We start from the raw sequence: 13,654 nt of genomic DNA, 5'->3' as shown, positions 1-13,654 counted from the left end.
GACACAACATTCCACTATTAGCAGACGGAAACCAGTCCCCCTCCCCATCTCTCTCTCTCTCTCTCTCTCTCTCTCTCTCTCTCTCTCTCTCTCTCTCTCTCTCTCTCTCTCTCTCTCTCTCTCTCTCTCTCTCTCTCTTTCTCTCTCGCCCTACCCCCTTCCCTCTAAACCCCCCCTCTCTCTGGGTGGAGTAAGTGGGCTGGGTCACAGAGGAAGCATGTCAGACCAGTGAGACAGTACACATACACAGAGCAGTTGGAAGAAGCAGAGAGACATACACTCCGTGTGCAGTGTGATTCAGCGTGTGTGTTACTGAGTAGTGATGGTAGCAGAGGAGGTGGTGGTCACTCTCTCAGGAGGGGCTCCATGGGGCTTCAGACTGCAAGGAGGAGCAGAGCACCAAACACCACTACAGGTGGCCAAGGTACAACGTGTGTGTGTGTGTGTGTGTGTGTGTGTGTGTGTGTGTGTGTGTGTGTGTGTGTGTGTGTGTGTGTGTGTGTGTGTGTGTGTGTGTGTGTGTGTGCGTGCGTGCGTGCGTGTGTGTGTGTGATAGGAATTATTACAGTATGTTGTCTCTCTCAGTGTAGTATACTGTTAAGACAAGATAAAACCACCTTAAGAGCAGAGGAATTGACGGCATGCTCTCTAAGTGGACACACACTCACAGAGACACGCTAGTGTTGACATGGCAGAATGCATTTAATCTAATCAGAAAAGATATTGTAGAAATCTGGGCTGCATGTAGGGCTCCCGCGTGGCACAGCGGTCTAAGGCACTGTATCTCAGTGCTAGAGGAGTCACTACAGTCCCTGGTTCGATTCCCCTCTGTATCACAGCCGGCCTTGATTGGAAGTCCCATAAGGCAGTGCACAATTGGCCCAGCGTCCTTTGGCCGGGGTTGTTTGGCCGGGGTTGGCCATCATCATAAATAAGAATTTGTTCTTAACTGAATAAAAATGTGACCTCTCTCAACTTGGCGTAGATGTTAGTCCTGGGTTAGAGAAATGGATCATTCACAACTCCAAAACTCAGGGCTGATGGATCAATGTTGTTGGCATCAAGATCTCCATCAAGATTATCCTTGTAGCTCAGTTGCTTGTGCTTGTGACACCAGGGTAGTGGGCTTGTTTCCCGGGACCACTTATACATAAATTATATGCATGCATGACTGTAAGTCGCTTTGGAAAAAAGCATCGGCTAAATGGCATATATTATATTATTGCCGAGATACCCGTGAACCTTTTAACCCCCAAACTCCTCTGCAGCTGACACTGAACTACCAGCCCCTCGCATGTGTGCTATTCTATTCTCTTCTACTATATTCTATTTTCTTCTATTCTCTTCTATTCGCTTCTACTCTCTTCTCTTCTCTTCTATCCTCTTTGATTCTCTTCTCTTCTGTTCTCTTCAATTCTACTCTATCCTATTCTCTTCTCTTCTATTCTCTTCTATTATATTCTCTTCTCTTATCTTCTAGTCTAGACTCTTTAATTCTATTCTCTTCTACTCTATCCTCTTATCTTTTATTCTCTTCTATTATATTATCTTCTATTCTAGTCTCTTTTATTCTATTCTCTTCTTTTCTATTCTCTTCTATTCTCTTCTCTTCTATTTTCTTCTCTTCTCTTCTCTTCTACTCTATCCTCTTCTCTTCTCTTCTATTATATTATATTCTCTTCTATTATATTCTTTTCTAGTCTCTTTTATTCTATTGATTCTCTTCTATTATATTCTCTTCTATTCTCTTCTCTTCACTTCTCTTCTATTCTCTTCTATTTTCTTCTCTTCTATAATATTCTCTTCTATTATATTCTCTTCTCTTCTATTATCTTCTCTTCTACTTTATCCTCTTTGATTCTCTTCTATTCTATTCTCTTCTCTTCTACTTTATCCTCTTCGATTCTCTTCTCTTCTTTTCTATCCTCTTCTCTTCTCTTCTATTATATTCTCATCTATTCTATTCTGTTCTCTTCTACTTTATCCTCTTCGATTCTCTTCTCTTCTATTATATTATATTCTCTTCTATTCTATTCTCTTTTACTCTATCCTCTTATATTCTATTCTATTCTATTCTACTCTATCCTCTTTTCTTCTCTTCTATTCTACTCTAACCTCTTATCTTATCTTCTATTCTATTATATTCTCTTCTATTATTTTCTCTTCTCTTCTACTTTATCCTCTTCGATTCTCTTCTCTTCTCTTCACTTCTCTTCTATACTCTTCCATTGTCATCTCTTCTATTATATTCTCTTCTATTCTATTCTCTTCCACTCTATCCTCTTCGATTCTCTTCTCTTCTATTCTATTTTACTCTATCCCCTTCTCTTCTATTCTCTTCTATTATATTCTCTTCTATTCTATTCTATTCTACTCTACCCTCTTCTCTTCGATTCTCTTCTATTATATTCTCTTCTATGATATTCTCTTCTATTCTAGTCTCTTTTATTCTATTCTCTTCTACTCTATCCTCTTATCTTCTCTTCTATTCTGTCCTCCTCTATTCTCTTCTCTTCTATTCTAGTCTCTTTTATTCTCTTCTCTTCTATTCTATTATCTTATATTTGCTTCTATTCTAGTCTATTTTATTATATTCTCTTCTACTCTATCAAATTCTCTTCGCTTCTATTCTAACCTCTTCTATTAAATTCTCTTCTATTCTCTTCTACTATATTATATTATCTTCTATTCTATTCTCTTCTACTATATCCTCTTCTATTCTATTTTCTTCTACTATATTATATTCTCTTCTATTCTATCCTCTTCTATTCTAGTCTCTTCTATTCTATTCTATCCTCTTCTATTCTAGTCTCTTCTATTCTATTCTCTTCTATCCTCTTCTATTATATTCTATTCTCTTCTATTCTACCCTCTTCTATCCTCTTCTATTCTCTTCTATTCGCTTCTATTTGCTTCTATTCTCTTCTATATTATATTTTCTCCTATTCTCTTCTATTCTATCCTCTTCTATTATAGTCAATTTAATTCTATTCTCTTCTATTCTAGTCTATTTTGTTTTATTATATTCTCTTCTATTCTCTTCTATTCTCTTCTATTCTTTCTCTTCTATTTTATCCTATTTTGGTCACCCCTGGGGTAACTGAGTGAGAAGACTATAACACAAAGGCCCTCCACCGGTATAACTGTTCTATCGCCATTGCCAGACAAAGTCACCTCTTCTTTTATCTGTAGTTAGTGTGCGTGTGTGTGCGTGTGTTTAACTATACTTGTGGGGACCAGAAGTGTTGTTAGTCCCAACGCTAACTTCCCCTAAGGCTTTCGGGTTAAGGTTAGGGTTAAGGTTATGGTTAATGTTAGGGTTAGGACTTGGGTAAGGGCATGGGTTAGGGTTAGGTTTAGGGGTTAGGAAAAATAGTATTTTGAATGGGACTGAATTGTGTGTCCCCACAAGGTTAGTTGTACAAGACCGTGTGTGTGTGTGTGTGTGTGTGTGTGTGTGTGTGTGTGTGTGTGTGTGTGTGTGTGTGTGTGTGTGTGTGTGTGTGTGTGTGTGTGAGAGAGAGAGAGAGAGGCCATTTTTCCATGGCCTGCTCTAGCTCCTCTTAAATGAGCTATTCTGATCCTGCGGACCTTTCTACTCCCAGCTGGGCTTATCTGAGGCATGTCTGCCCTCCACATAATCACACACACAGTCTCTGGTGCCGACCGGTAGAGGGGAAACGCGGCGGGTAATGTACATGCTAATGCTAACCAGGCTAATTTAGCCTAACAGGTACATATTACTCACCATATAAAGTGTGTAAAAGGCTACATCCCTGGTTAGCTGCTCTGACTGTGGGTTTGTCTAGGAATGTGGCTGGTTCTCCAGCTGGGGTTTATTTTGGGGTGTATGGGCAACACATGGTGAATGTGAGGCATGCCCTCTGCCCACTGTGTGTATGGGGGGAGGCAGCTGTCTAATACCCCCCCCCCCCCCCCCCCCCCCCCTAACTGCGTCTTCCCACAGTGGCTGGGCATGTGTGTGTGTCTCAATGGGGTAAGGGCGGCTTAATGGTTAGTCTGTGAGGTAGCAGATTATGTGTTCTCTCGACAGGGGACCTACATTTGAAGAACAAACTGTGTTTGTGTGTGGTTGGTTTGAGAGTCTTATATTTGAGATGTTCTGCTGTTCAGCATGAAATGATTCTGCTATGTGTCATCTGTCCACTGTTCTTTCTTTCTTTCCCTCAAGCTCTCTCTTTCTCTCTCCCCCTTTATATCTCTTCACCCCCTCTCTCCATCCTGCCTATTTCTCTCTTTCTCCCCTTTCTCTCCACCCCTCCCCTCTCTCTCCCCGTTTATATCTCTTCACCCCCTCTCTCCATCCTGCCTATTTCTCTCTCTCTCCCCTTTCTCTCCACCCCTCCCCTCTCTCTCCCCGTTTATATCTCTTCACCCCCTCTCTCCATCCTGCCTATTTCTCTCTCTCTCTCTCTCTCTCTCTCTCTCTCTCTCTCTCTCTCTCTCTCTCTCTCTCTCTCTCTCTCTCTCGCTCTCTATCCCACCTATCTCCCATGCTTTCTGACAGATCCATGTATGTATAGGGATTTGCTTCCACCCCTCCACCCTATTCAGTGATGGATAACTTCATGACATCATTGCCTAGTTTGTACCGCCCTTCAGACTCCCCCCTCCCCTCCATAGCCCTGGAGAGATGATGTCCTCATAACATAAATAGAAACTTGCGCTGGTCTTTCCCTACTAGCACTGACTTTGTTGATAGCTACTTTATTGAGGGTAAATGTACTTACTATGACTGTGATGTGTTGTTGTCTCACCTCGCTATCTTAAGATGAATGCATCAACTGTAAGTTGCTCTGGATAAGAGCATCTGCTAAATGACTAAAATGTAAAACATTTAAACCTCAGAAGTGAGTTGTTCAGGTTTTGTCTCCCCCTAGTGGCTCTATGACACTTCTCCCACCTCTCAGGGGTCTGAAGGGGTCTTGGATTCCATGCTGCTGCATTGAGGCTGTGCGTCTGTATGTTAATGTGTGTTGTGTGTTGCAGGTGCGACGGCGTAGTAAGGCGTGCAGGGCCGACCTGAGGGAGGAGGATGAGTTGGTTGCCATCGGTGACCATGTGTGTGCAGAGCTCAACCACGCTCAGGCGATGATGCTCATCGACTCCCATCGACACACTCTCAACCTCAGGGTCAAGAGGTCAGAGCATACAGGCATACACTCAACCTCAGGGTCAAGAGGTCACAGCATACAGATACACTCAACCTCAGGGTCAAGAGGTCAGATCATACGGACATACACACAACCTCAAGGTCAAGAGGTCAGAGCATACAGACATAGACTCAACCTCAGGGTCAAGAGGTCAGATCATACGGACATACACATCAGTGCAATTCTACACAATGTCCTGCAATGTCCTGCAATCCTACACATTTTGCCATGTCTTATGCCTTGTTCTTATACTATCTGAGTAAATCAAACATTAGAACAAAGTCAATGGAGGCCCAAAGCCATGACATGTTTACAATGTTTGATTCTCCCTAACTGTCTAGTTTTTAGTGATTGTTAGTTTCTCCATTATAATTCCTAAGTACTTTACATCTGGTTTCAGTCATTTTAGTTTACACTGAAAATGTTTTACCATCTGGCAAATTACCCCCCCATCCAAAATGTTTATTTTCTTTTTTTTTCAGTACAACCACGATTTAGTCCCGGCGGTGCGCCACTGCTAAATGCATATAGGGGATACACTGTACACATACACTAGACCTATACAAGTAGACAGTAGAATAAGCAACGCAGACACATACATAGACACACACAGCCTGGCTATCTCTTTCTCTTTCTGCCTCCAGGTCTGGGTTCCACTCTGTGGTCCTGCCGGGTCGGATACACACAGCCACACACACTGACGGGCCGGCCTGCTTCACCCTCACCTCCCCCCCTGACAGTGAGGCCTATTATGGAGAGACGGACAGCGATGCGGACACACACACACACATACACCGCCGCCAGCGACACACACCTCCGGATGCGCGCTCTCCCGGTCGACAGCAGGAGGAGGAGGAGACTTCGGAGATAAGCGGGTACGAGACAAGAACAAAATAGAATCATCCCCAACCTTGTTGGTTTGTACTATGACATCACCATGACCTGCCCAATCCCTCTCTCTCTCTCTCTCAAGGTATGAGAGCGCTCCAGATGGGGGGGGTTCCCTGCATGGGACCTGGGAGCAACTACCCACACTGGGAAATGGTGGGATCCAACAGTGGGAGCAACCAACGGGATCGGGAACAAGGGGGTTTCAACCTGGAGTACCACGCAGGGAGGTGGTCTACCAACCCCAACCCCCGCAGGCCCCGCCAGAGTGGACCCACCCAGCCCGGCCCGTCCTACACCATGCGCAGGGGGAGCCGGTGGTGGGAGGAGAGGTGGAGGGAGAGGGAGACAGTGGGTTCCAGGAGGCAGGGGGGTGTGTGGTTCTGGCCTGCTCACCCCTGGTGTCTCCAGAGCGGGCTAAAGGAGCCATGATGCTGGGCTCCAGCTCACAGATGGTTCCCATGGTGGGCGCCCAGCTGACCCCACTCAGTGACGAACTGTCTGCTACGTACAAGGAAAAGGCCCGGCAAGCCAGTGAGTACACTATACCAGATACCCTACACACTATACACTATACACACTACAGCCTACATGAGAACTCTTCAGCTGCTTTGAACTGTCTCTGCAACGCCTGTGGGATTGTCTGTTAGTGTCTGTGAGTGTGTGGGAGTGTATGTGAGTGTGTGGGAGTAAATGTGTCTGGTTAAGGGCTTGTAAGTAAGCATTTCACGGTAAAGTCTACACTTGTTGTGTTCGGCGCATTTGGCAAATAAAGTTTGATTTGATTTGAGAGAGGGGGATATTTCCAGTTGCTGTCCATCTCATGAATCAAAGCCTCCCTCTCCTATTTCTGTCTCTCCTGTCAGTATTCTAAGCCCTGGTCTCATCCAGAGTATTTATGGTTGGACGGCTAGCATTCCCCTCTGGCCTTGACGGACACACGGACACAACTGACCTCACATTTAGTGATCCCCACAGCTGAATATGCCAGGCGGATGAGAGGAGAGGGGATGGGGGGCGGGCTAACCTGATCAATTATACCCTATTCATTTGTAAATCAGGTTTCAACTCCATGTCAAAAATGTCATTCTTCCCATGCAGTTAGACATAGGTATCTGACTTGCTTAGATGACGACATGAATCTATTAACTCATGAATGATGTAACTTTCCTCACAACTGTCTACCTCATTCTGAACTATAGCAGCTGATGGCGATCCCTGGCACGGCGTTAGCCTGCTGAGCTAAAGCCTTGGCATAAGCTTCAGGAGATAATGCAAGTCTTCAGGTTTCAGGCGAGGTTACATCTTGGACATAGAGGCAATAGTGACAGTGACTGTTGACTGAGGGGACAGTAGAACTGCCCTTACTCACATCACACACACGCACACACACACACACACACACACACACACACACACACACACACACACACACACACACACACACACACACACACACACACGCACGCACACACACACACACACACACACACACACACACACACACACACACACACACACACACACACACACACACACACACACACACACACACACACACACACACACACACACACACACACACACACAGAGCATTTACAAGGTTGCTGTATGGAAATATTTTGCGGATCTGAGTGGGTGAAGGACGGGGGAGAGCCCCATGGACAGTGTGTGTGTGTGTGTGTGTGTGTGTGTGTGTGTGTGTGTGTGTGTGTGTGTGTGTGTGTCCAGACATCTGTCAGACAGACATGAATAGGGGGATGACATCATGTGTTGGTTTGGGATAGAAGAAGAGAGAGAGAATAAGAGAGTGACACAAAAGAGGAGAGTGGGGGATAGGAAGAGAGGAGAGAGAGAGAGGAGAGAGAGTTGTCATCCTACCTAGAATACAACTGGTCACTTTCCACCTGCCTGAGAATGTGTGTGTGAGGGTTAGAGAACACACACACTTGGAGACATGAGGAACTTCACATCTTCAACGGGTTTGGACCCTGATGAACATGCCGTTATTCACACCATCTACGCCGGTAAGTCATACACACACACACACACACACACACACACACACACACACACACACACACACACACACACACACACACACACACACACACACACACACACACACACACACACACACACACACACACACACACACACACACACACACACACACATACACACTGGAGGTGCTGAAGGTGTGGTCAGATGCTGTTACTGGACAGGAGGCATTTTCTGCTGATGGTTCTGGGTGTTTTTAGTGACGAGTTAAATCTGTTTGGTGATGGTGGGTAATATTTCTGGTCGGGTAATATTGCTGGTCGGGTAATATTGCTGGTTGGGTAATATTGCTGGTCGGGTAATATTGCTGGTCGGGTAATATTGCTGGTCGGGTAATATTGCTGGTTGGGTAATATTACTGGTTGGGTAATATTGCTGGTTGGGTAATATTGCTGGTTGGGTAATATTGCTGGTTGGGTAATATTGCTGGTTGGGTAATATTGCTGGTTGGGTAATATTGCTGGTTGGGTAATATTGCTGGGTGGGTAATATTGCTGGTTGGGTAATATTGCTGGTTGGGTAATATTGCTGGGTGGGTACTATTGCTGGTTGGGTAATTTTGCTGGGTGGGTAATATTGCTGGGTGGGTACTATTGCTGGTTGCTGCTGGTCGACTCTGTCTTTGTGTTTCTGCCAGTCAAGGCTGCTGTGTGTCTCTCCTGCCCTGTATATTTATTCTGTTACTGATGTCGACTGATGTCATCTGATCTGTGGTTAGATAAGAGAAACCTGGACTGATTCTTCTCTCCAGATAGATGCGTTATGAGCTGTGAGGTTTGAGTTAGACTGTGATTCCTGTCACTGTTTGAGTAGATGCACCAGCCTCGTAGACGCCTCACCTAAACCCCTGATCCCTTCACTGGTGTATGTGTGTGTGTGTGTTTGTGTGTGTGTGTGTGTGTGTGGCTGTTAGTCATGCTAACAGTATTTGTGTGAAGCTATTTCTGAGGGCTGAGTTCATTTATATAACAGCTGAAATATCTCCATCTCATACACCAAATTCATACACGGATATGGATACAGACAGACAGACAGACAGACAGACTAACTGGTCGTTGCTCAACTGGGGAGTAGGGGGAAATCAGAGCTTTGAGCCCCCAGCACACTCTCCTGTCTGTCAGGGTTGAGCGCTGCCCACCCCTCACTGGCTGAAGGTGTCACCCATCATGGTGTCATCATGGATTTGAGTGACATTCCAGATGCTGTCAATCTTTCCCAAACAGGCTTTTATGTTTCTAACCAGAACATTCTTATTCATTACAGTTACTTATGTAATCCTCTGTTCTCTCTTTCTCTCTCCCCCAATCCTCCCCCCTCCTCCCGTCCCTCCCCCTGTCTACCAGAGCTGCAGAGAGGAGAGAGTGGGGTAGACAGGCAGGTGAAAGAGGCTCGTACTACATGTCGTTCCATCGCCTCCCTGCTCACCGACGCTCCAAACTCCAACTCCAAAGGAGTTCTCATGTTCAAGAAGAGACGCCAGCGTGCCAAGAAGTACACCCTCACCTGTTTTGGCCGCGCGGAGGGGGAGGTGGGTGCTGAGACTGGGGGAGAGACGGAGGGAGAGGAGGAGGAAGGGAGTTCATTCCCCTCGGGTTCAGAGGTGGATGAAGAGGGCTTTGCTGGAACCTTTGACCCCACCTGGGACAGCGAATACCTGGACATGCTGGATAGGAGGAGTTCTGCCTGCCCCTCCACCTATAACTCAAGGCCCCAAACACCAACTAATCAGAGCTCAGGGTATGATTCCTTGGCCTATCAGAGCCCAGAGATGAACATGTCATTCAATCAGGGGTCTGGGATGGATGCCCCAGCCTATCAGAGCCCCGGGCTGGACTACATAGCCTATCAGGGGAAAGAGACGGAGCAGTATGAGCAGCAAAGGAAATTGGCCACTCCTGTCACCTACAACTCTGCCCCTAACACCTCCCTGACTGCAAGTTTGTCCAATGGGGGCTCAGCAGGGATGAGTCGGGCCAGTGTGGTTCTGACTTCCCCCTCTCACACCCCGATTCCCCCCCAGCCTGACCTAAACACTAACCCTAACCCGCCTGGGGGAATCCATAACCGCACGGCACGTCCCTTCACCTCAGGCCTCGCCCCATCTCGCCCCCCCGCCACCCCTGTCATCTTCCGACCCGTCCAGCCCACTCCTGGCTTAACAATGGTTTCCAAACCCACTGCTGCGGTATCCATGGTAACCATCGCCCCCCCTCGCCCTTCAGGGGCGCCCGAGGCCAGGAGAGCGGTCTCCAGTACCTCCCTCTACATCCCCCCTAGACCTACTGCATCCATCCTCTCTCCTCCTCCTCTTGTTCTCTCTCCTCCACCCTCTCCTACCCGCACTCCTTCTCAGCCTTTCCTTTCTCCCTCGGTCCATACTGCCACCTTCTCTCCTTCTTCTGACCGCTGTTCTCCTTCTCATTATCCTCCTCAACCCACCCAACACTTCTGTTCCTTGACTGCTCCTCAACCTTTCTCTCCTCCTCCTGCCCCCATTCAACACTTCTCTACTCCTAGTCAACCTTTCTCCCCTCCTCCTCCTCATCCCCCAGTCTATCCATCCTCTGCCATGAATGCCCAGCCCTGCTCTCCTCCTTCTTCTTCTAATCAACCCTTCTCTCCTTCCTCTGCCACACCTTACATTCCCTCCCTGGCTCAGACCCAACCCCCTCCTCCCTTGATCTTCAACTCCTATGTCTCTATGACAAACCCTGCCATGGTGACCCCCTCCACTGCCCAGACCCCTGCCTCTGATTCATTGTCATCCCGTGAGCAGCGTATCGCCGTCCCCGCCTCCAGAACAGGCATTCTCGCGGAGGCGCGTCGTCGCAGCAACAAGAAGCCCATGTTCCGTCCTTCTGTGGAGAACAAGAAGGACGTGTCTCCAAACCCAGCCCTGCTGGAGCTGCTCCAAAACCCGGACGCACCGACCAGGATAGGCCCAGGCCCCATGGGGCCTAGTGGAGGAGTTAGTGGGGAGGCTGGAGGTGAGTCAGGCCCTGAAGAGGACTGGTTGAAGCTGGGGGCTGAGGCCTGTAACTTCATGCAGGCACAGAGAGGCTCCAAGCCCCCTCCTGTGGCCCCTAAACCCCAGCCTCCTCCACAGGTGCCCCAGCTAGCAGGGAAGGGGGGTCAGCTGTTCGCCCGTAGGCAGAGCAGGATGGATCGCTATGTGGTGGAGACCCCCTCCTCACCCCAACCCGGTCCCGGCCACCCCCGCCAGCCCTCTCCCACACCCTCCCTCCCCTCTCAATTCAAATACTCCTCCAGCTGCAGAGCCCCCCCTCCCATCAGCTACAACCCCCTCCTCTCCCCCTCCTGCCCTCTCCAGGCCCAGCGCCAGAGGGCGGGGGTAGCAGGACAGGGTGGGGGTTCAGCGGGGCATAAAGCCGCCCCTGGGGGTCAGAAGGCTCAAGGCATCAAGGCTCTGGATTTCATGAGTCGCCAGCCCTATCAGCTAAACCCCTCCCTCTTCAGCTACGGGGGCGGGACTCCCCAGGGCCAAAACAAGATGCCACGTACGTATGAGGTCAAACGCTTCTCCACGCCACCTCCCACAGGCCCCGCCCCTACTGTCATCATCCCACGGTCAGCGACCACACTAGGAGAACCAATGTGGAGGTCTGATGTCATTTCTCTTCCCCCAACAGCCACTTCCTGCTACCAATCACTCTCTACCCCCCCCTACCAGCCTCAGCCCCAGTGGGTCCCTCCGACTCCAGCCCCCACAGGCCCCCTCCCGCAGCTCCCGAGCTTCTCCTCCGTCCATGTCCCTAACCCTAACCCCTACCCCTCCCAGCCCCACGCCCCCCAACAAGGTAACAGTCAGTTTAAGAGTGCCCCTGATCTGAGCCCTTTGGCCCACACCCCACCTCGCCCCGCCTCCACGCAGCCCTCCAGAGTGCCTCGCCCCAAATTCAGCACCTCTAACCTGGGTCTGCAACCTAGCGTCTGGCGCCCTGGATCCACCATGAGCTAAGACAACACACTATAGACTGGCTCTGGAGAAATCCCAGCTAGCAAATTTGGTTCCTTGGAAGTTGTGGGAACGTAAGTTTTTGGTTTACCATTGGTTCTGGGAACGAAGCCATAAGTTACCCTGACCGGTAAAACGGAATGTTTTTTAAACATTCTGATAACGGAAGTGAACATTTTGCCTGTTCTGGGAAGGTACGTTTTTAGTTTGCAGGGAGATTTTGAGAACATTTTACTCTTGTTCCCTGAAAAGTTTTCCTAGGTTTTATTATCATTCTTAGAACAGAAATTATGGGTTGTTTGAAGGTAATTAAATAACGTTTCGAGAACATTATCTAAATGCTGTGAATGTTTTAAACAAAATGTAAAGGTTATTTTGAATTTATGGAATAACTTCCTTAACATTTTCACTGAATGTTTCAATAAGACTTTCAATAACACTGCTAGATTGGTTTGTTTAGAACCACAAGCACAGATTAGACACATGGAAATGTATTCGCTCAGGCATTAATCACACAAACACATTTATTTTTTATTGTGGCACGGCGTCTGTGAGATTCAAACCTATGATCTTCTGTTCTCTATCCATGGAATTAGTCTACTGCGCCACCAGGATGGAGCTAACATGTTTTTTTACTTGTTTAAAAAAAACGAATGTTCATTGTAGTCTACACAAACAGACCCAATTTCAAAGAAAACAAACATTCATTAAAGTGTGGCCAATTATCGGGCACGGCTAACACACCTGAGGAGAGAGTTTTGTTGACGCTGAGAACGGAATGTATTCGTTTTAAAACGTTATTAATGTTTTCTTGGGGTTTTTAGCGAACGTTTTCTTAATGTTCTGAGAACATGACTTTAAATAGAACCATGAGCAAACCTTCAGACAACGTTATGCTGAAGTATTAAAAATCCCACAGAAGAACATTGTTTCTTCACGTTCTCTGAATGTTCTGAGAACATGACTTTAAATAGAACCATGAGGAAACCTGTAGGAAACATTATTCTGAAGTATTGAAATTCCTGCAGAAGAACGTTGTTACTAAACGTTCTCTGAACTATTTGAAAACATTCCCAATGTCAAACCAGTTGGAGAACGTTCCTAGAACATGACCAAAAGTGTCATTAAATGTAACCATGTTTCAACTTTTTGAAAACTTTAATTAAAGTAACAAAATACCAGGAAAATAACGTTATTTCGTCAAGTTCCTTAAATCTGCTCGGAATGTTCCAAAGCCAAGCAACTATCCTGCACCATTCCCAGAACGTTGTGGGAATGTTGTATGCAAAATAACCATAGGACAACTATACTCTCACATTATGTGCTAGCTGTTCTGTATGGTTTATTGCAAAGTATTGGTCTTTGTCAGTCCAAAAGAGATGTTAGTATTGTGCATTGCATAATTTACCTAAGAATGAAAATCAGAAGTCTATCCACTACCCACCTGTTTGAATACTTTGAAATGTCTTTGGTCTGGGGTTTTCTTGATCACATTCTTTATTTTATTGACTTCCTGTTTGGACACCATTGTAGCTCTTGGTTCACACCAGCCTTG

The 13,654-nt window shown here is 46.9% G+C and overlaps 1 protein-coding gene across 1 annotated transcript in view; it reads left to right on the top strand.

The window, feature by feature from the left end:
- Positions 1-224: 224 nt before the first annotated feature.
- LOC129824511 (synaptopodin 2-like protein) overlaps positions 225-13,654 on the top strand; it is a 14,465-nt gene continuing 1,035 nt past the window's right edge. The window contains exons 1-5 of the mRNA XM_055884233.1: positions 225-424; positions 5,011-5,162; positions 5,819-6,049; positions 6,148-6,596; positions 9,467-13,654. The exon at positions 9,467-13,654 is cut by the window's right edge and continues 1,035 nt beyond it. Coding sequence (XP_055740208.1) covers positions 323-424; positions 5,011-5,162; positions 5,819-6,049; positions 6,148-6,596; positions 9,467-12,102 — 3,570 coding nt within the window. The 5' untranslated portion in view covers positions 225-322 and the 3' untranslated portion in view covers positions 12,103-13,654. The remainder of the gene's footprint in view (positions 425-5,010; positions 5,163-5,818; positions 6,050-6,147; positions 6,597-9,466) is intronic.

This window comes from Salvelinus fontinalis, chromosome 1, assembly GCF_029448725.1.
Source record: "Salvelinus fontinalis isolate EN_2023a chromosome 1, ASM2944872v1, whole genome shotgun sequence".
Lineage (NCBI taxonomy): Eukaryota > Metazoa > Chordata > Actinopteri > Salmoniformes > Salmonidae > Salvelinus > Salvelinus fontinalis.
The sequence above is the reverse complement of the archived record's forward strand: the minus strand, read 5'-3'. Positions and strand labels throughout refer to the sequence as shown.